The 24,440-nt window shown below is 37.8% G+C and overlaps 1 protein-coding gene across 1 annotated transcript; it reads right to left on the minus strand.

The window, feature by feature from the left end:
* Positions 1–971: 971 nt before the first annotated feature.
* Positions 972–23,672, minus strand: gpm6aa (glycoprotein M6Aa). The gene is made up of 7 exons (XM_067599878.1): positions 21,254–23,672; positions 9,173–9,365; positions 8,621–8,777; positions 7,124–7,277; positions 5,191–5,267; positions 4,481–4,546; positions 972–3,149 (listed from the first exon to the last, which is right to left on the minus strand). Exons 1-7 carry the CDS (start codon positions 21,288–21,290, stop codon positions 2,997–2,999), a joined length of 837 nt encoding a protein of 278 aa, XP_067455979.1. The 5' UTR covers positions 21,291–23,672; the 3' UTR covers positions 972–2,996.
* Positions 23,673–24,440: the final 768 nt, after the last annotated feature.

The following is a 24,440-nucleotide window of genomic DNA, read 5'->3' on the forward strand; positions in this document are numbered from 1 at the left end:
TTGTTGGTTTAGCATGAGCACACACAATTTTTTACTCCTTACTCATTTTTAAAGGGTTGACTTGAATGTGTCAACATATGTTGTTAAGGGTATTTTTCTACCAAGCATTTGTCATTATGATACAGAAATGTACGTATTGCACTCATCACAGCACATGTTGCTCATAGATAAAACATTACCCTAAAGCTTAAATGCACATGTATTAGAGAGTGCAAACGTCTCCTAGTTTTAGACAATCCTGCTTGATGTCATAGCCAGTTACATCTGTCCTGTTATTTACATTTTAATTGAACTTGATTTTTGTTGTCTTAGGTCATGGCTACAAGATGGTAGAAATTCTTTATTTAAATCACTGCCAAAATGTTATGACTTGTCAGCAAATTAACAAGTTATTCAGTAAAATGGTGTAATATTGGTGGAGGTAAAAATGCAAAACAATTTCCTATATATGGTCAAGATAAATGTTAATATACCTTTTGGATGATCTTGTTTTATCTATATTGATAGTTGTGCTTTTATTGATTTTTTTGACCTCAAAGTACATGATCTGTTTGGAGCTAAAAAGTGATTCTTCATATGCTATGTCAGGTCAGTTGTAAATAGTAACACTTGAATAGTGTGTATAAATTTTAATAACAGTTGAGAGTTCTTAATAATCATATTCATGCAGTTATGCAGCTATAAATGGATCATGGATTTTCACAAGTACTGTTCGCTGCTTAGTATACTCATTTATGTTTACACAGTTTTGGGCTACCAACTCTTGTCTATTTGGAATGGCTAGGGGAAGGGGAGACATCTAGTGGTAAGAGCTAGTTACTGTGTGTACTTTGTCCTTATAAACATCAATTCCATTCTTCAACAGTGTTATATTAGCTCATACAATAGCTACTATTACCCATCCCAATACTACCAGCAGCACTATTTCATAACCTAAGCCACAGAACAAAATTGACACAAGAGACATCACGTATTTATTAACAAGTACACAAGTGAATTTTATTTATGCAAGCAAATTTGATCATACAGGTCAAATAAGCCACTTCAAGCTGTTGGCACATGAATGTACAAAACAGATTCAATTTAAAGCCTGCTACTAAGCATTCGTAGTGAAAGTACAAAAGACTAATACGAGGAGAAAGCTGAAAGCATATTTTCAGATCATTACAGAGTAAGCAATGTTGGTACAAGTATTAGTTTTAAGACATGGTTGAGAGCTCATCACAAACTAAATAGACACAACTCAAAGACTACAGTCTCTAATATCAGCATAACGCGGTAAGCGTGGAAGGTTTAGTACTGCACATATAAACAAAGGGTTGATCCAGCAAGACAGTCAAAAGTGTAAAAATAAAGAAGTGAAATAAAGTAACTTTTGAGTCAATAAGACTATATTAATGCATGTCCATGCCACGAAAAACATCTAAATTCACAGTCTTTACTAACAGTACAGTTATCCAACTTCGAGTTGAACACCAATGCGCTTACATCTAGAGAGAGCACAGAAATGGTCAAATAAGTGCATGAAACTAGCTTTTAGAAATACTGACAAAACAAATTCTGCCAGGCAATGAACAGACAGGCCACCTTTGTAGTCCAATGGCATCAGGATGTGTAATTAATACAGTTACTGTCATGAACAAAATTAGTATGACACATACTTTTCTCACATCTGATAATTCCACCAAGGAGTGCCATTATACCAGCAACATTTTAATGTCAGAGTTTCTTACCAGTTGAGACTGATAGATGCAGAGTGGACTGACCCACAGTGATCTCTTTTTTTCTCACATGAATTGTCCTTAAATTGCAGTGCTTAACATATAGGTATGCTTTGATATATCAGTATATACAGTGCAGAGTTCTGCAAAAACAGGAGTTTAGTATTTATAAATTTCCACTTTTAAGAAATTAAAAAACGGGTTATGAAAGCATGTTTGCATGTGCTTTTGTGGTTTGTGATTGAAAGACAATGGAATCATTCACAGTCCTAAAATACATTTAAATGGCAAGATTCCCCCGTTTATCATAAAATAACCCATAATTTATCTTTAATTGACTAATCCCATCTTTGACACACATACATATATATATATATATATATATATATATATATATATATATGTATATGTATATATATGTGTATATATATATATATATATATATATATATATATATATATATATGTATATCAAAGTCATTGTTTCCTGTTTAACAGGCTTGGCACATCTAGCAAATATTTGATTTACTCTAATGATTTGGTATTTATTGTGTTTTCTTGCTATTTTATAGCTTCAAATAGAAAAAACAGATGTAACTACTTTCATGTGAAAGTGGTTTTAATCCCTGGGAATACTGGTATGACAAAGGCGTACAATGCTTCATAGTTGTGTTGTGAGATTTAAAATATTTTCAAAACTAACCACCTGTTCACATACAGTACATAGTTCTTGAACATGAAATCTCCAGACACACGACATGTGTGAAATGTGCTTGAAAACCCTTTTAAGCCCCTGTTGACCCCCTCAGACATCAGCAAAAAATAAATTATGCATCACATAACATCAAATAAAGATGTAAGAAAAATAAAACAATTATATGCAAGTTATGCAAAGTAAAAAAAAAAATAAAAAAAAAAAGCAGAGATACTACTGCTACTTTTGATTCTACAAACTACACTAAAACTACTATCAGCACTAAACAACTCGTATTCAAGAATAATATAACTGCCATAATGATAATCATAACACCATCCATGAGAGAGGTAAAGGGGCTTTTTTTCATCTGAAATGCTGTTTGTGACTGAGGAGGTTTGTGTGACTTCCCCCCTCAGACCACATTGTCATATGACGCACCAGTGACATCAGCAGTGGCGAGGGCCCTAGGCGCCATCCGCCCCCCCTCGGGAGGGGATGGTAGAGAGAGACAGATAGAAAGACAAAGGAGAGAGAGAGGGAGAGAGGCCGGAGTGGCAGGGCCATGCCTCACGCTGGTCTTTATGTGTAGGCATTGAGACGCTCCTTAGAGCGAGTGGAGTGGATGTCGTGAAGCTCCTGCTCCTCCTTCGACTTGATGTCCTCGTACTTCTGCATCCGGCAGGCGTCCTTCACATAGGCCCAGTTGGCCGACAGCACCATCAAGTAGTGGATCTGTGATATATAGAAAGTTATCAAGTTTTACAACAATACAAAACTGATTTGCTTTTTAAATTCTGTAACATTTGACTTCTATAATTTGGTCAAGATTCTCACAAGATTTATAGTAGATTTTCGCAAAGTCACTTGGAGAGCACATGAGAGAACTTTATTTAATTGCATTCCATTAGAAAATAGACTCAATTTTTCATTATTATATTGTTTTTGTGTGGATGCATTTCAACAACTTACAATTACTTCAGTATTCATTTAAAATACACAGAAAAAACTGTCAATGCTCGTTTGTGTAGACTGGTCCTTTAACTTTTTAGGAGACCTTTCCAACAGTCCAGCAGGTGGCAGCACAATACTAGATATAGCTACTCTTGCACTTTTGTTACCATATGGTTATAATGAATGTATTTTGCTGTAATGACTGAGGTTGTAATACAGATCCTCAAAAGAATGACAGTTTCTTAGCTGCAATAGCTCTTTTTTTTATCATATGCAGAAATACCAGTTAGGTGACTGAGACTTGAACTAACCTTCATAACTGTCAGTGTTGCACATTAAGCACATGTATGTATTTAGTTTGTAGTTCAGATTGTTTTACTAAGGCTCACTTGATGAGTCTGATACGTTTTTAAATATTTTTTTCAGCACTGATTGTTTTTCTGGCTTTGAGGCTTTTTGAGGGCAGCGAGTTCGGCCACAATTTGCACCATCATCCCTGACTAGCAAACACTTTCTGTTTCTCAGAAAATGGCTCCTCAGAAATTACTGAGTGATGTTTGCAACAATCTCTGAGCCTTTCTTCTCCCTGTTTCCATGACAACGCCATGACATGCCTGGTGCCTCCGAAAGAGGGGAGGGAGACAAACCCTGTCTTTTCACTGCGCCAAAATGCCTTCTCTCTCTACAGCTATACTCTCACAGGCAAACACAGCACAGGCTAGTCAAGGAGCAGCCACAACAAAACACATCTGTTTTCACAGGTACAAAATTCCACCACAGTAATCTTTATTTGCAAAAATGATCACCTGCAAAAACTATTGGCTGAGCAATTGAGTAAAATCTGTCCCCTATGAAGAAGATGTGTGAACATCTTTGCTTTTAAAGTAGGCTATATCCCTGAGAAAGAGGTTCTTTTGTTTTTTTGCTTGATTTGAAAGATATCAATGAGATTCATTTACTTTGAAGATGATTAGGTCTTTGAAAAGAAAATTACACAGTAATTGGGGAGATTGTTTTCTATATTGCAGCAAAACAAAGTTTTTGAAGATATGTTTTTTCTTTTATGTTAAGATTTTTGCATCTGTGGAGAGAGGTACAAGCTGGTGTCTCACCATAGCAATGACAGCAGCTCCTGCTCCAGCAAGGGCACAGATGAACAGGTGGAATGTCATGTCAAGCTGTAGAAAAAACAAATCACAGCACATATTAGTCTTCAAGGCTTTATGGGCAGTTCTGCCAGTCCAAGCTCCTACCTGGAAACTTGGCACTTTCAATATCTATTGTTTTAACTGTTGGGGTAGTGGGACTCATGGGACTATGATCATTCTGGTTATAACAACTGTTTATTTTTGTTTTTTGCAGTCCATGTAGGTTTTGTTTACATGGTGATATTCAGATTATTCAGATTATTATTATCCAATGTATTTGCAATGCGTACGTACTGTAAGGAGCCACGCTAGGTTTCAACATACTGTAAACAAACAGGTTGCTCATGTAGCTACCCAGTGCTTCAACACTCCTCTACCATTTGAGCCGCTCTATCACATCAGCTAATAAAGTCTTATACACAAGGTCATCTAGGCAGTGGTTCTATGGTTGAAGTGGAGCGTGTCTGTGGTGGCTGGTGGTGGGTGGCCTGAACTATTTTGAATGAGTGTTACTTTTTCAACATTCCCAGCTGTTATTGGTATTCAAACTAGTAAACTGTTCTTAGATGTTACAAACCCATTTACCATTAAGGCCTTGCAGTTATCAATTCATATTATCTACAGTAAAATTGTTTATAATATTATTTGATATTTAAAAGTTCCTTTCACCTTACCTCATTGGATTCACACATCTTGTAGAATTTCTCTGTTCCAGCACACACTGTTTTCGCCTCAGCAATTGGCACAATACCTGAAATATAATGGTTTATTCATTATGTACGAAAACCAGTATTGAATGCTATAAAACCAAAATGCAGATAATGAATAAACAGCAACAAGGGCAACAAGCTTATTTGTACCAATACACCACTATAGTACAGACTTCCTGTACGCACAGTCACACGCCGGCGACATATAGGGCTCTAATGTGATGGTGGCAGCACAAATGGTTGTTGACACAGCAGCAGTACTAGTAAAGCTGGTGGCTAATGTACTGAAAGGGGTAGCACTAATTAAAAATAATGAGCTAGCCAAATGAGCCGGTGGCTCATTTAACAAATGCATGTCCTTTATATGGAAAGAATAAGTGTGAAATATATCATAGATAATTTCTGTGCAGCAGGAGATGTTTTATACTTTATGAGTGACACATAGCCTTAATAGTTTCATCATCCATACAGAATATAAAGAAGAGTTGTCTTTGTTTTTTTCAGAAACAAACTAAAGGCCACACGTAATTAATAACATTTATAGTCTGCTGGTGAGTTTATGTTTAAGAATTAACATCATTGTCATATAACTCTTAACATATTTTGAAACATGTCAACCAAAATGTTTTTCCTAACACTGCATTTATCATTTTAAACTCTGTGTAGTTTTCCTATAATATCAATAGGAACTACCCTGTAGTGTTTAGTGACTTCACAGTAATCATAAGAGCTGCTTTGATTAGTCGATCAACAGAAAATTAATTGCACCTGTTTTGATAATCAAACAATTGTTTTTAGTAATTTTTGAAACAAAATGCCAAATATTTGCTGGTTGCAGCTTCTCTGTGAGGATTTTAAGCTTTTCTGTGTCATATGATAGTTAACTGAATTTCTTTGGGTTGTGGTCTGTTGATCTGACAAAAAAGACATTTGAAGACATCACCATGGACTCATAAGATGAATTATAACAGGCATTTTTCACTATTTTTTGACATTTTATTGACTAAACAATTAATCAAGAAAATAATTGACAGATTAATTGATAATGAAAATGATCTTTAGTTGCAGTCCTATTAATCATAAAGTATTTTATATTATTTTATCTAATTTATAACCTCACTGGAATATCTTAAATATTTCTATTGTAACTTGTGATACTTGTTTGTCACTCAGTATTTTGCTGTATTTATACCTAGAGACTAAAAGCATTAGTGACTTAATTCATTATGTCATATAATAGCATAGTTTGGTTTTTTTAGCAGTGGGGTTATGTTATTATTCTCTTATGTTGTGTTATTGGGGATGTTTGTATAGTGTAGTCTTTCCCCCTGGCTGTTATAACACTACTATTATTTTATTTTTCCAGCTCGGTCTGTGTATCCTGTACAGAGGTCCAAAGAAACAGAATTTCAGACAGATTTCAATACTTTCAGCAGGATATTTGTTAATATTTATTCTTTTATATGCTCTACCCTCAAACTAGACACCATACATTTAATATAACAGTGTACAAGTTGCTGTTAGCTGGTGTTTTTAGGTGATTGCAGTGAGCAGAAGGATATAGAGATAGAAAATATGTTGGGGCCTACAGTTGAGCCTTACAGGACCCCGCCAGAGTACTAGCTGAGGTAGATGGGGAACTGCCCAATCAGATAAACCATTAAGCAGGTAAACCAGTACATGGCTGTGCCTTTATCACCACCCTGACAGCTCGGTCTATGGGGGACAGTGATTGAGAAAAAACCTTACCAAGATGTTTTGATTGAAGCTGTAGTACAGTACAACATAGATGTGAGAGGTGTTCAGCAGTGTATGACTGTATGTCCTGCAGACACCACAGTAATTGAGATCTGAGCTGTCGGGGCTGGAGAAATAGAGACAGAATATTCATACTTACCATACTGGCGTGGGTCCAAGCAGAGTGTGGCCCCCTCCAGGAAAGTAGCGTTTTGGCAAATATTCCAGATGTTGAAATATATAAAGACTGGGAGAGAGGTAAAAGCCGTCACTCCGAGCCAAGCCAGCATGAAGATGTATGTCAGCATGATGAACTGAAAGAGCAAAAGAGGACGACAGATCAGATTTGCGTATAGTGCTACTTCATTTTATTTTTATTTTTATTTTCGCTTTTTAAGTTAAATTCATACAAACTAGGATGATGTTTTCTATATCCTGATTCACACTCTAGTCTGGCTGAAACAGATTCTTTTGAAAATTGTATGTAATTACCTTCAGTGTTGATGTAGCTTATTACAAAAGATTCACATTTTAAAATGCCTACAATTGGAAGATGACAACACCAAAATTTTAATTGTGATTATGGTTTTTCTCATCAGTAAATACTACACAGTCTACATACAGCATGTGAAAACATGTCAGGCTATTTTAATAGCTGGTTTTTCTCCAAATTAATTAAGTTAAATGTGAAGTTACTGTACATCTACCACAGTATGTATTTAGTGTTTTGTTCCAGGGCATTATGGAGGGACACATGGGTACTGAGGTACACAAATTGGCTGTTGTGAATCTGTAATGCTTTAGCCAACCCATCTTATTTTGGCTCCATGGACACAAGATTAGCACACACTAACTTAATGAACCCAATGACCACAAATACCATAGCATAGCTCATTTCCTTTGCCTCCCTGGGGATCGTCAGATTTGCTAAGCAATTATATCCCAGAGATAATCTTGTTAGGGTTGCTGCAGGCTCTGTGAAATGCTCCTAGTGTTTTATTGTTGTTTTGGCAGTATAATAAAATTATGTTGACTGATGTTTTAATGAAATTATAGAGCATTCAATTACAAACATAAAATCAGGAATACATTTTATAAATAATCTGCACATACACATGTAAACTGACAAATAATTTAGTGCACAAAAACAGTGTGTGTTTTGCTGTCTGGCTTGTCACACTTGCTCAGTTCCTATGTGTCCTACATAATAAGCTGATTTGTATACAAAATTAGTAATAATAATTAATCTCTTTGATGACACTTTAACAGAACTGAATACAAATTCAACCTTTAATTGGTTAATCAAATATTTTGCAGTGTTCTCTACCCTCACACCCATTGCCAACAGCATGCTGGTTAACAGCAGCAGTGATTTGTTAAAAATAAACAGAAAGGGAGCTGGGTGTGGATATGGGGTAGTGCTTGCTATCATAGCAAGTCACCTAGAGAACCCTTCAACCACTCAAAGGAAACTTCCTGTGAAATCACCCGATATTTAGACTGTTTGACTACCAAGTGATTTCTGAAAACTGCAGTCCAAATTTACAGCAACATTAGATTATGTACAGTCATAGATATGATCAATAGACAGTAGAAACAATTAAATAAAAAACTAAAACTAAAGTTGATAGTTATTATGTACAAATGTTGGTCGTACCCAAGCGCTGACGCAACGTCCACAGGTGGTGATCTTGAAGTCTCCATACAGGTCTTTAATGGCTCCACTAGTGAAAAAGCCCTCCACCATCAGCAGGATCCCGTAGACGAAGAAAGCCGAAGCAATGCCATAGATCACATACTTGATAATGTCAATCCTGCAAATGAATAGAGAGCCACTGAAAATGTGCACAACAAATACAATGTTATGCTTTGTTCTTGAAAGTGTGACAGGTCATTTTGTGAAGTTGCAACACAATGATGCCTAGAAAAGAAGAGGGTTTAATTATGGGTGAAGTAATGTTATTCTTTACTTTTGCTTTCGTGCCTCAGATAATGCGGATGCCATATTATCCAAATTACAAAGGCAAAAATCACTTCAATTTGGAGATTTGGTTCAGTGTGGGAAATATAGGCTCTGTTAAAGAGTTCATTTTTATCACTGTGGGTATTCAAATTTTCTATTTATATTATTATATTATAAATTCTCTTGAGGATAATGTTTTCTCCAACTAAGTTACTGTTATAGCCAGTCGATCCTTTTTCTACTCACATGGTGAAGACGTCCAGTGCGTCCACGGGGCTCCGCACCACCTCAAAGTAGTTCTGGAGGATGGTGACGGTGCCAGTCAGTGCCTCATGTCCACAGCCGCAGAACAGAGCCACGCCCGCGTAGAGCAAGATGGTGGCTATGAGGGATGGGTATGGGATCCCACCCAGGCATTTGATGCAGCATTCAAGGCATCCTAAACAAACAAAGAGATGAAAAGGATCAGTTCTTAGTCAACGAACACTAAAAATAACACTTTTAACTTCTCAAAGAAAACTCAGGTTGGGTAGAATTTATGTCTTTGGCCCACTGTGACACAAAGTTGGACAAAATTCGTACTAATTTGCTAAGCCTTAAATTATTCAGCAGAACATTGCCAATGGGTGAATGCATTTGCATGGTGTACACTGTATTGCCATTTACTTTTTGAGAATCTCCAACATTCAAACCACAGTTGGAAGGCAGCCATGCATGTGCATGCTGGAGCAAAATACAACTTGACAAAGCAGCTGGACCACAGTACATCTTCTCCCTGATATATGGGCAGCTGATGCTTTTATGCATCTTATGTTGGAGTATTCAAATCCACAAAATGGAGTGAGATACTCCATACTATGCTGTGACCTGAAGTCACATTTTCCCTGTATTCTAGGTTTGTGCACTGTATTTGTTTGTTCTGTTCAGCCCTACAGAAGATGCTGAAATTTTATTCAGCACTAAAAACTCAGCCTGAGATTTACATAGTGGTCCTGACCTTTAACCCCATTCTTCTATGCCTGGCTTTCTTTCCCTGGGGCCCTTAAGGTGACTAATCACTGCTTGGCTCCAACTTCAATCTCCTGTCGCAGATTGCTCTGTAAATATTTGTGCACGCAAGTGTGTCTATATGAATCGCTTAGATTTATGACTTTCCTTCTCATGTCTGTGTATTAGTGAGTGTGTACACGAGCACTGAGCCAGTCATTTCTCAGAGTAACAACAACAGAAGCGGAGTTTATTTCCTGTCGAAGCACGGAACAGAATCAGACTTTATAGGGTCTTGCAGTACATTGCAGTATATTAACCACACAGACACTATCTTTCACCAAGCCAAGCCCATTCTGAATCAATTTGTAACTCCATCTAGAGCTGTATTAAAATGGAGGGCTACATACTAAAATATGCACAGCTATCTGAAACCCAAGTCAATATATGCATTTGAAATGTTCATACAAACCGAAAATTCCTCTAGGATCCATTACATCACGATCATGGCTCATGATTAAATTCATCTGCATTCACACTGCTGTCCTTGTTCAGGAAAGAGACTAGACTGTATGACTGCATAGTCAGTTTTCATTGTCAATTTTGGAGATGATAAAAGATTTCAGGATTGTTCATCAAGTATATTTTCAGCAGCATCTCTTTTATGATTATCTCGCTGTCTTCACCTGTGTTACAAAGCAGGAGCCAAAGCAGTATCCCCCCTCCTCCTCCTCCCCAACTCTCTGCTTCTGGCTCTGATTCAAACCTGACTGGAATACCAAGTAGCTGGTCTGCCTGCTGGGCTCTGCTGAGCGCTCAGACGCTTGGTGCAGCCCCGACCCTCGCCCAGGCTTGCCTGGATTATCTGCATCTTCGCTGATGTAATCCATTGCTGAACTGCACTGCCTATAGAAGGTGTATTTCCCCTTCTTACTGTGTTTTGAACCTTTCCTTTTCATCCAGGAAAGGTTTCTGAGAAAGAATTCTGTTTTTAAACCTGTACAGCTTTTCACACTTTTGGGGAATCTGCCCAGTTCAGCTACCGCAGAAACAAATATGAACAGCTTAATTGAAATACTCTTGAGTTAGGTCATTGATGTCTGTTGGACGTGCTTGTGTTCCCTGTTTTTAGCCAGTGTTTGTCTTTCTTTTCTCAGCTTGGTGGTGCTTTATGCTCAAGTCGAGTGTAAGCTGGTTTTCTTTATGTTTCAATTTCAAGCATGCCCTCCTTCTCTCAGGGAGATCTGTATATGTCACAATATATCAAACTGGAGAATCCCTCCAGGAGCAGGGCATGGGGGACTGTGTCATCACTGCCTTGGTATTTCTTCAACACAACTACTGGCCCAGCTCAGGGGAGTGGGGCATCACTTGGGAAAGGACATTAAAAATTCATGAATCACATCACCTTTCATATATTTTAGGCTATCAGGTTCTCACAGTGCCATCTGACATCCACTCTCGGGTGGTTTCACACCAATTCACATCTCAATTCATGTGACTTTGACTACCTGTAGTAGGTTTAAATGACTACGAGCCGCCTCTTGGATGAATGGCGAAACAACTTCAATACTATTACAATTTCCCTAGCGTTTTGAAAGTCATTTGTTAAAAGGAAGAACATCAATAAACAATCGACTCAAACAATCAATTCCTAGAAATATTTTGTAATGGGGTGTTTTAATTTACTTTTTTGGTGCACCCATTTGCCTTCAACTTGCCTTGATAGCACTTTCATAAGTTGTCTCCCAGAATACCTTTAGATAGCCCCCATAGAAATGGTTTGAAATAGTTGAAGGTGGAATTGTGGTATTATTTCCTAACAAGTGTGATCATTCAGCTGGTTTAGGAGTGTTACTGTCACTTATCTCTTGTAAATATCCAAATGGACTTATAATATGATCTGGACAACTGAGAATCCTCAGACATTGCTTGCAAATTCATTGCATTCTGGTTTGTTGAGGCTACAGTCAGTGGAAAAATATTTACTCATATTTTAGATTAAAAAAACAACTGTTGTCATCACCATTAGACCTATACTAGATACCTCCACAAGACATCTGATTGACTATATTCGGCCACTTCTGCATGTAAAAAGGAAATACAATATGCTCCATTAAAGAACTGTTCCCAGAAACACAGGCTTGAAGTACCATTTCAAGTTTAAAAAAAAATATATGTTTAAGAATCGATCACTCATTGGGTGCCTTGCTCAAATGCATCCACTGTTTACAGAAGATAGAAAAGGATATTGTCACCACCTCTGCCCTCAGACTCATTACTCGTTACCTTATCATTTCCGATAGCAGGCAGTGACAGGATTTATTGATGTGAAGGTGTTTACTGACAAAATGAGACAGAGGGCAGTCACATTTACCCCTCATGGTCTGGGTCAGTGTGCCAGTTTAAACAAGAATAAAAGATCCAACTATCCAGTCATCTCAATTACTCACCAAACAGACAAGTCAGCAATGAGATGTTTTTATAGATGGACACTTATTTTAGCCTTAATGTCATATGTAAGATTGTTTACAGTAGGTTTTTAAGAAGCAGCCTGATAGATCACTTGCACTATAAAGAACACTATTTATTGTAATTTGCTTCAGAAATCACCCAAAATGGAAGCAGTTGTTACAACCTTGCATGAGTAGAACATCCCTTGGATTTGTAGCACAAACCCATGCAATCTTTCTTTTGAGACATGCTGGTTATATTTGGTGCTGTAGACATGCAGAGCCTGTGCTTTACATGAGGGAAGATGAGCAGTAATATAAATGATTTATGTAAAGCCCTCAATCAGGCTTTATTACCTCTGCATTATTTACATTTCTGCACAAGGATTAAACCAGCTGGAGCAGGGATCTTACTATTTGTCATTTTTAAATGTATTTTACTTCTCCCTGATTTACAACAGTGCCAATCAAATAAGTAGTTTAGTATCATTACTGCTTATTACAGACCCAAATAAGACTCGTAGCTACTAGTTTGCATCATAATACTTTGAGCTACAACAAAATAATGTCGTCTACGTGACTTGACTGAAAGCAAGTGTTTCCATGGAAACAGTTGAAGATGAAGTTACAGAAAGGAGATGGGTGCGTCAGTGAGTGGATGTAACCAGAGTGGTGTTTTATTGATTGTCGGCTTTTAATTTCGTTGAGGGGAAACTCCAGGATCCAGTTAGGAAAGGTGTATTAGAAAAGGGCAAAATTAAATGACCATGCCAAATGCAGGTTGAAGTTACTACTGAATAGTAAGTCTTGCCTCACTGAATGAGTCAGTGGATGCTTGTGTGTGTCTGTGTGTGTGTGTGGGTTATGTTCAGCCATGGCTACAGTGTCATCTTCTACTTAATTTTGTCTTTAATCAGCTCTTGTCACTCTAAAGTTCTAATGTGTAATTCACATTTTTAGGGCTTGCTTTATGTTTTTGTGATACACTGAGGGTATTTCTTCAGCTGTGATCTGAAAACAAGTGTTACATGTCACCACCTCTGTATTATGGCAAACCCCCTCCCATATAGTGGCTCTTCCTCTCATTCCCTCTCTGTAACTCTACATTGATCTTAACTGACTGAAAGATCGAGCTGGTGAAAAACGGCAAGCAGTGGTGCAAACTGACTTGGAGAGCTACTGGATGCTTGATCCATAATTTAGAAGTGGCACAGTGCAGCAGAGCACAAGCCTCTCAAATTTATTATTCATGCTTTCTGCTTAGCCCAACATTACCTGCAATGAAAATAAAAGATCCCCTGCTTGATGAGGAGTCGCAAGTATTTGAATTGATCTTGCTCCCGGGTGTAGTAGTACTTGTCTATTGAAGTACGGACTGATGGCCAGTCAAGTTGGGAATTTGGTGTAATTGACTTTGGCTAAGCTGATTTAAATGGACCATTCGAAGTTGTGATGAAGTACGTCTGTCTGCTCTTTGCTACTGGTCAAGCAGGAGATAATATAGAGCTATTCTAGTATTTTAGATATTGTATGGCTTTATTTATTTATTTATCACATTATTAAAGTCTACGGACGCTATCCCCAAAACATTTTAGGTTAATGAGTTTAAAAATCCTTAAAAAAATTAAAATGAGATCATTCTTTTAAAGTAACAGTCACATTTATAAGGCTTCATGTTCCCCGTGTGTCTCCAACAGAGAAGACACAACTAAGGATATTCTTTCCACTGAGTGTTAATCAAATACATTTCACTTGCCAAAATTGAAAATCTGGCAACACGAGGATTAGTCTTAATGAATTTTGAACAAAGAGACAGGATTTCAGGAGACGGCGGGGTTTTAAATATATTATCCTCCACACAAAAAAGCCTCTGTTAGGAAAAAAAAAAACGTGAAGCCTACATGACCCCAAACACCGCAGTCCAATCAACAGAAGGCGTCTCCTTAATACAAAGAGAAAGGATGACCCCCTCCCAAGGCCCCTCCCACCTCCTACTTCTCCTCCATCTGTCAGTGTCATATCCGACAGGCAAAAGGGACACACACACACACACACACACACACACACACACACACACACACACACACACACACACAAACACACAAACACACACACACTCACACTCAGACTCTTACTGACCCAGTCAACATACACATGAAGGATGAGGTTATCTTTAAATAATGCTTAGAGCTAAATGACGTCCTTCAAAGAAAACATGTCTCAACATCTGGGAGACAGTTGGGGTTAATTAACGAAGCATTCGCTGCCCTTTTCACGACACTAATGGGTTAGATGTTGTGTGTCCATATTGACAAGTGCAGTATTACAATAATTTTTCAATTATTCTTTCCTTACCTAGTTTCTCACTTGCCTTGAGCTCAAATTTGTATTTCTTGTGGCCGTTCATGGGTCACAGCAGGTCTGGTTGAGTGCATTGTGATTGAAGCAGTCAATATACTTATTACATAGCCTATTGGATTTTTTTTTCACCCTACTGGATCTGTTTACAGGATCTTGTCAAAGGAGAGACATGTATTTTACTTACACATATACATTTAAAGTTTCAAGAATCTCCCACATTTACCTTTCATAATTCCAATCATTGATTTTATTTCAGTCACTGATGTTTTTATTGGGCTAAAAGTATTATTTAGCTAACATTTTTCTGCTCTTCCAAAATATATCTATTGGTGTTTTCAACCATATTTTCGAATTCAGTGGCAGAGAACTTATATTGTACTTGTGCGTAAGCCGATATGTCAGTCGTCAGTGTAAGTAAATGCATTATAGTACCAAACTAAAAGCATACAATGACACTAAACTTTTTGATCCTGTTGGTAATTTGCAAAATCGTTTAATTAAATTATCACTCAAAATTATCACCTTGTTATTCTTTTTAGTGTGTCATTTGGGTCAAAACATTACTTTCTGTATTAATAAGCTGCATCTTTCTCTTAAGGTTAGGGGCACCCAGCTCATATATTCCTACACATATCTGAGGATAATGATATACCAGGAGTTGTGGCATAAATGCTGATGTGAAACACTTTATGCTTTTTCAGATATGCTTCTTCCAATGTAATAACATGTATAGAAAAAATATAAGGGATGGTTTCAAACTCATCAGAATGGCATTAAAGGCTTTTTAAAGATGATATTAACCCATAATAATTTTATAGGGTGGCGCATCCCTAATTAAAATAGCCATATGGAAGCAATGTGTTCAAAAAAGATAATAAGATGCAGTGTTACAAGAGGTAATGAACAAAATTAAAATAAGGAGGAAACAGAGAAAAAAATGATGATCAAATCCGGTGTCTTAAGGCAGATCCTTGGTGCATGTTGACTTCACTTGCACAGCAAGACGTCTAATCAGACTCAGTTTCTGCACATACAACTAGCAGTTATTAGTTCCTTATTACCAGAGGAGTTTTGTATGGGGGTGGGGTGGCAGTGAGCCTGGTCCTAGAGAGAGAGAGAGAGAGAGAGATCTCAGTGGGGGGATGGTGTGTCTGTGTCAGTCTGAGAGTAATGGGCGTATACGTGTCTCGTTGCTTTCCTATATTTAATGCGCAGCCCCCCTTCCCCTGAAGCGAGCAGGTTTTTTCAGCTCCCGCACGCCCCCATCTCCTCTGCACATGTTTAATCAACCAGTATGGTTGCCATGTCAACTGCAGCGCAAAATCTGAGAATAGACCGGGTACTTTAGAGCCGTGACCCACTTACTGTATGTCAACAAATTCAGTGGGACAATAGTGAATGAGACACATTACACAGATAACCCCTCTGGGCAAAAAGGACGTTACAGGCCAGGTCCAAAAGCTCAGCTACTGATTTCCTCTCTTTCTTCTCTGAGAAGATGGAAGAGTCTGAACAGGACTGTGTGACTGCTGAGCAGGGATGTGTCTTTTGTCAGTGCCAGGTTCACTGCAGGAACTGAGGGGCGAATGTCAAAAAGTCAAGAAAAGAGAAGAGGGTTGTTCTTTTACTCTCATTTTGTACATTTTAAGCAAGCAGCTGATGCCCTTTTCCAGGGTGAAATGAGCTTGAATATCTTAATTGCCAACAATATAACAACAAGGAGTGTTGGAATAAAGACACATGGCATAAACAATAGATTGCATTAATAGCCTGTCTTCATTATGATTGAAAATGGCAGCAGTCTCTATGATTGCATTCAAATTAGATGAATAAAAGTTTAAATTTGAACTTTCTGCAGCTATAGTTTGATATAGACTTTTACAATAAGACATGCATCAGTAAGGTGTCTTTTTAAAATGAGCTTAAACAATGAGGAAACATGAATGTCATGAAACACATTTAACATAAGAATAAGTTATGTTAAAATTAGTCCTAGTGTTAAAATAAAACAAAGCAAAACAACTATGGTGGATATAATCATTGCAAAGATCCAGTAAAGATCTTCAGGGAATGATCTCACAGTGCATCATTATATTCTGAACACCTCTCCCATATCTTAACCCTTATCTATACTAGGGAGTTATTCCTGTGAGAACAACAAACAAGAAAACCCTCAGAAGTTGTCCACTAAGAGCCCCAACAAATTTCACAAGAACAATTGGTGGAACTCCCTTGACTTCTACTTTGACTGGAAAGTTAGGATTCAGAACAATGAGAGAGAGAGAGGGAGGGAGAGCGGGAAGGGTTATGTATTGTAGCATGACCACAACACTGCACACTGATATTTTGAGTTGATGCTACATTATGTCAGAGTAGAAAAGCCTCTGAAATGGCATTCAGGCAATCATGAGATGACCAACCTCACCGGATGATAAGGAAACTCTTGGATGTGCTACCACTTAGAAATAAAGGAAATAAATAACATCTGCACAAAACGATCAAATACCCTATAAATATGCCATATTTAGTTAATAATCATTTGTGGTCCTGTATATTGGCAAACCAATGATCCAGTCTAACCACAGCACCCACTGTATATTCAAAGCAGCCTCTTGTGAATTCACCATGCCTTAACCTCAATGCAAATTTGACATTTATTACGGGAGCTGAAAATTCAAAGTGCATGCAACTCGGTGAATCATTAAAACTAAAGCAAGACTGTGTCTGCTGTGTTCTTGCCATGCCATTGGACAAAAATGCTGCTGCATTTTCAATAATTTATTATTTCATCTAAATTGACAAAAAGATGTCAATGAATCTCTCATCATCTAACAGTTTGCCAAGTTAGTACCCAGATCAAACTGATCAAACAGAAGGACAAACGGTGACGTGCAGAGCAGAGTCTTGGCTCAGGAAATGCTAACAGGTGTGCCTTTCTCAGTTTTTCCGTTCTGTAGCAATTAACAACACCAGCATGAACTAATCCCAGAATATCGTATGGTTTATTCTTAAACAGTATTATCAATCTTATGTTCATTTGCATAACTTTTCCGCAAAACGCGATTCATTTCAGACCTGTGATCAGTTTAACTTAAACCTGCTTGTTCTACCGTTGGGCGTTGGTTTGCTCCCTGTTGCTGATGGTCCCTTTGGTACATGGTGTGCGCTGCTACATTTGGCTAGCAGCTGAAGTGAGCAGAGCCCACCTGGTGCATCTGACTCATAATCTGAGATTTGCTGCCTCAGAAGAGGAAGACAGAAGGGCATTAACGTGCTGTGAGTGCACTTATTGACACACATGTACTTCTTCTGTGGTAGTGGTGCCTAATTTATTTGCAGTGTGTAGTTTCTTTGGGTGAAATTTTTAGCATCTCCAACATTTCATCAACAAAATTATATTGAATTGTTCTTTAACATTGAAATAAATTGCTTATAGGTAGTAAAGATACTACCCAGTTGACAATAAAAACCCTTATAAATCTCAACACACAGTTCCCCTCTCATAGCTAATCAGTGTTGCGTGACTTTCATGAGCTTTTAAAGTTGTTATGGCTGGACAGAAATATTGTTATAGAGCCTGTGTTTTTTCAGCACTTTTGCTGTAGGTAGTGCTTGCTTGAAAGTCACTGGATAATGTTTCTCCCCATTGTTTTATGTCTTTTTTTCTCTCACTAATTTAGTTATCATGTTTATTATCCTATATAACCGAGGGTATAACTTGCTGTTTTGCAGCTCATAACGTCTCCTGAAAATGAGCAATAACTCTTACAAACAGTTACATAATTTTACAGGACTCAGAATGGAATGAAAGTGACATGAAACAAAATCTGACAGGGCGGATTTAATGCTCATCACGCTTCATCAGAGCAGTCATTCCAATCATCTGTTGTCTTCAATAACCAGGTGAGGAGCTGTCAGTTTTAAGTCATTAAATCATTTTATGAAAGGCACTTTAAGTTAAGTGTCCAGTGATCCTTGTCACTTTGCTCTAACCTCTCTATCGTAAGCTGTATCACGGTTGATTAACCAATGAATGTCCTGAAGTGTTGTGTCATAATCTTATTGGAGCCAGATAATAAATAGGAACCTGTCTTTAAATTTACTGTTGGCTCTCATAGGTATAGTGTATAAAAAAAAAAAAAATCAAAATTATGAGATCAGTTTGGAAATTGATTTTAAGAAACAACTTGTCACTTATTATTTGTTTTTGTATCCTTGTATAAGTGGAATAAAATAACAGTATTTATTATTATTATTGTTATTATTATCATTATTATTATTATTTGTGCAACCACCAGATTAACCTTTAAAGCATAACCTGTTGGAAATGGACCCTGCATGTCACCATATAATCTAGAAAGGCCTTAATTAAACTTTGAACTGATTCATCTTTCACTCTCTAGTTAATCTTGTTTAACAGGCAGACATAAAGGTCAACATGCAATCTGTAGTGGTCACATCAAATTACTGAAGAGTTATCATGAAAAAGTTGAAAGCAAATAATTTAAGTAAGTCACTCAAAGAAACAAGTCTAATTTTTGCTCATGTTTGCTGTGACACCTGTGCAGTGATTCTTGAGGGTGTGTCACCCTGCCGGACATAGAACTGTGGGTGGCTGCATACATTTGTCAGGGGGTTGGACCAGCTTAAATGTCATCCTCAGGGATAACAGGTTGGTGGTGGTCATTTACTTTTTAACCACCTCTTTTTGGATAGTGAGCACTTTTACAGTAATACAAAGCACATATTAGACCATATTGAAGACATATGGACACAAATATATGTAATTTTCAGAATGCATCTTACATTTCATTTTGAACCTGTTTTGCCTGCTTGAGTTTTAAGTTCCAAGCCACCCTTTCAAACCATCACAGTTTAACAAGTGACACAAAAACAATTACATCATCTGCAAAAAAAAAAAACAACAAACAAGCAAAAAAACATTGACATTAATCTATGAAATGGCTTGTGCAGACCAACTCACTTTGCAGTAAAAATCAAAATGAAACTATAGCCCTCCGTTTGAATGATTTCCAAACTTTCAGATATCTTGAAGAAAATGTTCACCAGTAAAATATGGGCCAGCAGAGCTTGCAGTGTATGAGTGTGCATTAAGTAATTACTGAGTCTTTACAAACCTGTGCTTTGCCCAAATGAATGGACGTGACTTACAGAAATGCTTGCATGGATGCTTCTTTCAGTTGAATGAGCATTTGTGTTAGTGGCCAAGGCTGACAGATTTTGCTTTCTGAACAGGGATGCTTGAGTACACACCTAGTAATGGCGACCAAGTGGTAGTCAATCTAAAGCTGTAAGGATTTTGGTGGTGCATATGCCAAGCATTATAAATTGTCGTGGGGACTGCATCCTCATAAATAATTGTTTCTCAGTCCCTTCAACCTGCAGGGTTGCTACTGCATGTGCAATACTAACATATAAGGAAAGGGTTTTTTCTCTATATATACCAGATGCTTTTGCTTATCATATATCCCCAAATCTCTCTCCTACACTCTGTCAATCTCTCGATCCCTTCACCGTTTCTTCTTCTACTTCATTTCTGTCATTCTGACTCTGCCCCTGTACCTGTTTCTGTCTCTCTCTCTCTCTCCCACACTCTCAGACACATTGAACTATTCCACTGTTACAGAAATGTCATCAGCAGGAGTGGGTGAAGAGATAATAGATAATGACTACACTTGGCCAGTGCCATGGCAACTGTTTAAGCTCATGTGTATGCCTGTGAGGAGCACTGGGTTCCAGGGAGGAGAGAGAGGAAGGGAGAGAAACACAAACATATGAAGCCATGCATGTCACATGAAATAAATCAAATAGGGAGGGAGTCAAGGGAGGCAGAGACAAAGGTGTGTCATTTCAGGATTGCTGTAAAATGAACCTCTTAATTCAAGAACGTTGCTTTCCACTAGTAAACAAAAATATCTTCTCTCCACTCTCTTGCTTTGTGACTCCCAACCATTCACTGAATCATTCATGCAGAGAAAAGGTGGTGGTGGGGGCGTGTGAAATATAAATAGAAATCCACTTTGCACAAAGCAAACACTGCCCCTCTTAAATGAGCAAAAGAAACCCCTGTTCCTGCATCAAATGTCGCTAAGCATCGCCACAACATACAACGTCTGGGTATGTGGACACAAAGGACAGAACCTGAGAGTTGATGGATTAATGAGTGTGGAAGCTTGGTTTGTTTCTTCACTCTTCATGTCTCCCTCTCAGCCATCGCGACAAGCATGAAAGCCATATCAAGCAAACAAAGACAGTCCAGTCCTGTGAAGCAGTTCACACCCCTCTGACTACTCAAACAGCACATACAGACGTGCACTCTTCAGTGGAGTGCTGACACTCAATGGACAAAGGAATTACCACAAACAGCTGCTCTTCTATTCAGAAAGGGAAAGGCTAACATTTGTGCATTTGTCTCTGCAGAGGCACTGCTGACACACTGACAAAACATCCATGTCAGATTTACTTAAGAAAATCTACACAAACATGCAAAGAAATACCTTCTTACCTTTCTGGGTCTGTCCCTCATCCATGTCTTCTTCCATTGTGTTGGTTTTGTGTTTTTTAGAGCAACAAAAGATTTGTGAAAAATGCCTGTTTAGGTTTCAGGTTCAAAACCTTATTTATTTTTAAGGGGTAGTCCGCAAAACAAAAAGTCTTTCTCTCTCTCTGTCTCACTTTTCCACTTTCTAGATGTCCCTACTGAACACTGAGATTGCCTGTCAGCTGTGGTTTCTGTCAAGCGTCCGGGGTGATGCGAGGGATCACTGAGTCTTTGTGGTGCTGTCCATTGCAAACTGCCGTGGCAAGTGCTGAAAGCCTCCTTGGTCCCTAGTGGAGAAGGAGGAGGAGGGGAGTTGGGGGGCTGGATGGAGCAGAGGGTGGTCTCTATGGTCGGCAGGAAAGCGCATGTGTGACGCGGGGGTATGTAGTTGAAAAGGCAGATGTGCGAAAGATGTGGAATTAAAGCATTGAAAGAAGCGCTGGGATGGAGACGGAGCAGTAAGCCGAGACCATGTTTAGACAGGGGTGTTCATGAGCGTAGGTCACCCTTATATACCCGGCCCACCCTAAACACCCCTGCCTCTGACAGAATGGTTAAGCCCACCCGCCCCTCACCCACACCCCCCATCCCCCCCAGTGGCTGTGGCTCTACTGCATTAACTCAACCTCTCTTTAAATAAGGGAGGGGAACATCTGATTTCCCCTGAAATGGGATTCTCCTAATCTTATTAGTCATACAGATTCAATTATACGATCACTGAGGAGGTGTCATTGGATTCTTATCATGTGCATGCACACTATATATGTAGGCATGTACTGCATTAGTAAAGTTGTTGTCCACCATTGGTGAACTAATTTGAGATTTAAAGATCCCCTCCAGACATGTTTTCCTTTGTTTGGAATAATAAATGGTGTTTGACATGTTTTTCCACAAAAAATGTTCAGTTACCATGTGAAAAATCATTAAAATGACATCTACTCTTTCTCCCTCATTGTAAAATCCAGAATCTATGAATATGAAAATATTTTTCATTTCAGAAGTTAAACATATATGTTGGGCCCCAAAATAGCTGTGATGTGACAAATTTTGCCAGTAGGTACACTCCTTTAACTCAGATTTAAGGTGAGCACAGAGAAACTTTCCACCTTCAGTACTGTAGATGAATGTGAAAACAGCCTTCTAGTGTCAAACTCAGCACATACAAACAGTATCTCTGCACGGTGAAGCTCAAATATTCCAACTGAAGGAACAAGACGAAAAACACATTTTTGACTGGAGGGGGACTTTAAATTAAAGGATTATGGTGTCTACTATGGGTTGAAGTTTTGCAGCTCAATCTTATGAAACTCTCTGGAAATTCAGTGAATAATTCACCTAAAACTGACTTTTTTGGAGATATTTTGTCATGAATTAACTACCTTAATGTTGTAATATTCTATGAACACTTCCATGTTGTATTTCATGTGTATATATTGTTATATATCTAGAAAGGTTGGGCAAAAAAACCTGAGTAGGGAATACGGAAAATACAAAGTTTATCATCATTTTAGTCTTTATTTACATGCAGTGGATACACTAATAACTCACGAGACCGCCAAATAACAGAACATACATGGATGCATGGATAGACTGAGTGACAGCTTGAATGATGGGAGGCATGGAGGAATAAAATTTCATTCAGGTTAACTGCTGAGGGACGAAATGTGATTTATAAATAAACTGACTTGACTTGAAGAATGGACAGATGGGTGGATGGATGGATGGTCAGACAGGTGGATTAGATGAAACTTTAATGATCCCTGTGGGGAAATTGAGTTCCTTCTGCAGCTGAGGATTGGAAAGCAGTCAAGGAAAAAGCAAGCAGAGAGTTTTGAGAATGATGCAAGTAAACACAGTGTAAATAATGCATGGATGGAAGGGTGTATGGAGAGACCAGTTTGTGGTTGGATAGATGGGCATTGATTGCAGAGTCTGACAGCTCACTTTGCAGGCCTTTTAGAAGGATAGCGCCATCCTCTTGATTAATCTTGATTAGCATAATTACTATAAATAACATAATGTTTTCAAATGAATGTAATGACTTATTAATGTTAAAATGCAATGCTTTATTAATATTTAAATGCTAAATGAAACATATTGAATGATAATTCAATTAACATTATGTACCAATCACATGGTCTGACCTCCCATGTCCACTGAGTACTTCTTTCTAATTTAATTCAGCAGCTTATCTGGTTTCTTTATCAATGAGTGAGTGTTGACTTTTCGTGACATTAAGAGCAGGTTTTCCCTAAAACAAGCTAGCCTGGACTCTCCTTCCAGCAGATTAGGAAACTATCAGCTGGTTTTCCAAGTTACTTTCCAATTTGTGCAATGCTGCAGGAGGATGGAGCTTGTACCACTGGTTAACAAAAATTTAAAAAAAAAATTTGCTTAACTTTCTTAACTTGTGTAATTTGCAAACTGACTACTGAAAAACACAAGTTGGGTAGATTCATGAATGGATATTTTAACTGGACTGAATTCAGGTAACCATCCTTCAAGAAAATGTTTCCAGTTGCTGTTTATTTAAGATTTATTGATTTCTTGTTTCCATTCTGTCTTCATCTTTGGTGTTTATACAAGTTAAGAGAATTTTTAAAAAATGAAATGTTTTTTTCTTCTTCATGTTATGTCAGTCAACATCAGTATCTAGGGACACATTGAACCTTGTATCTTGTACGGTTAAATTAAAATATTGTTCACTTTCCTGCTCAATGAAATCAAATTGTAAACTTTAAATGTACTTTATGAATGCACGCAAGTATACAAAATGTATTAATTAATATCTTCATCTTTATTCATCTTTGTTCTCATTTTACTACATAATGTTCAGATATTAATAGTTAACTCAATCACAACACATTAAATGATCAGCTAGCTCACAAAATAAGATATATCGAGGTTTTAGAATAAAAAGTTATAAATACAGAAAAAGAATCCTTGCTGTGCAGTATGTAAGGTCTTTTCCCATTCTCACTTTGACCCAAAGGACATTTTTCCTTTGTGTCATGTTGTATTTTTTACTTTAACATCACTTCCTGTTGCCATTGACCTTTCTATTGTGCATCTAATAGTAGCTTTGCTCACTCCTGTTTAGGGAGACCGGCACAGTCTTCTAGCATACAAGGGCTATTGTGGTCACTTGTCA

Source organism: Thunnus thynnus, chromosome 9 (genome assembly GCF_963924715.1).
Source record: "Thunnus thynnus chromosome 9, fThuThy2.1, whole genome shotgun sequence".
Lineage (NCBI taxonomy): Eukaryota > Metazoa > Chordata > Actinopteri > Scombriformes > Scombridae > Thunnus > Thunnus thynnus.

Coding starts and splice junctions, on each gene's coding strand:
- gpm6aa (XM_067599878.1), bottom strand. CDS start 21,290: ATGGAAGAAGACATGGATGAGGGACAGACCCAGAAAG. Junction 5,268..7,123: donor CTTGGACCCACGCCAGTATG/GTAAGTATGAAT, acceptor ATTATATTTCAG/GTATTGTGCCAATTGCTGAG. Junction 4,547..5,190: donor AGATGTGTGAATCCAATGAG/GTAAGGTGAAAG, acceptor TTTTTTCTACAG/CTTGACATGACATTCCACCT.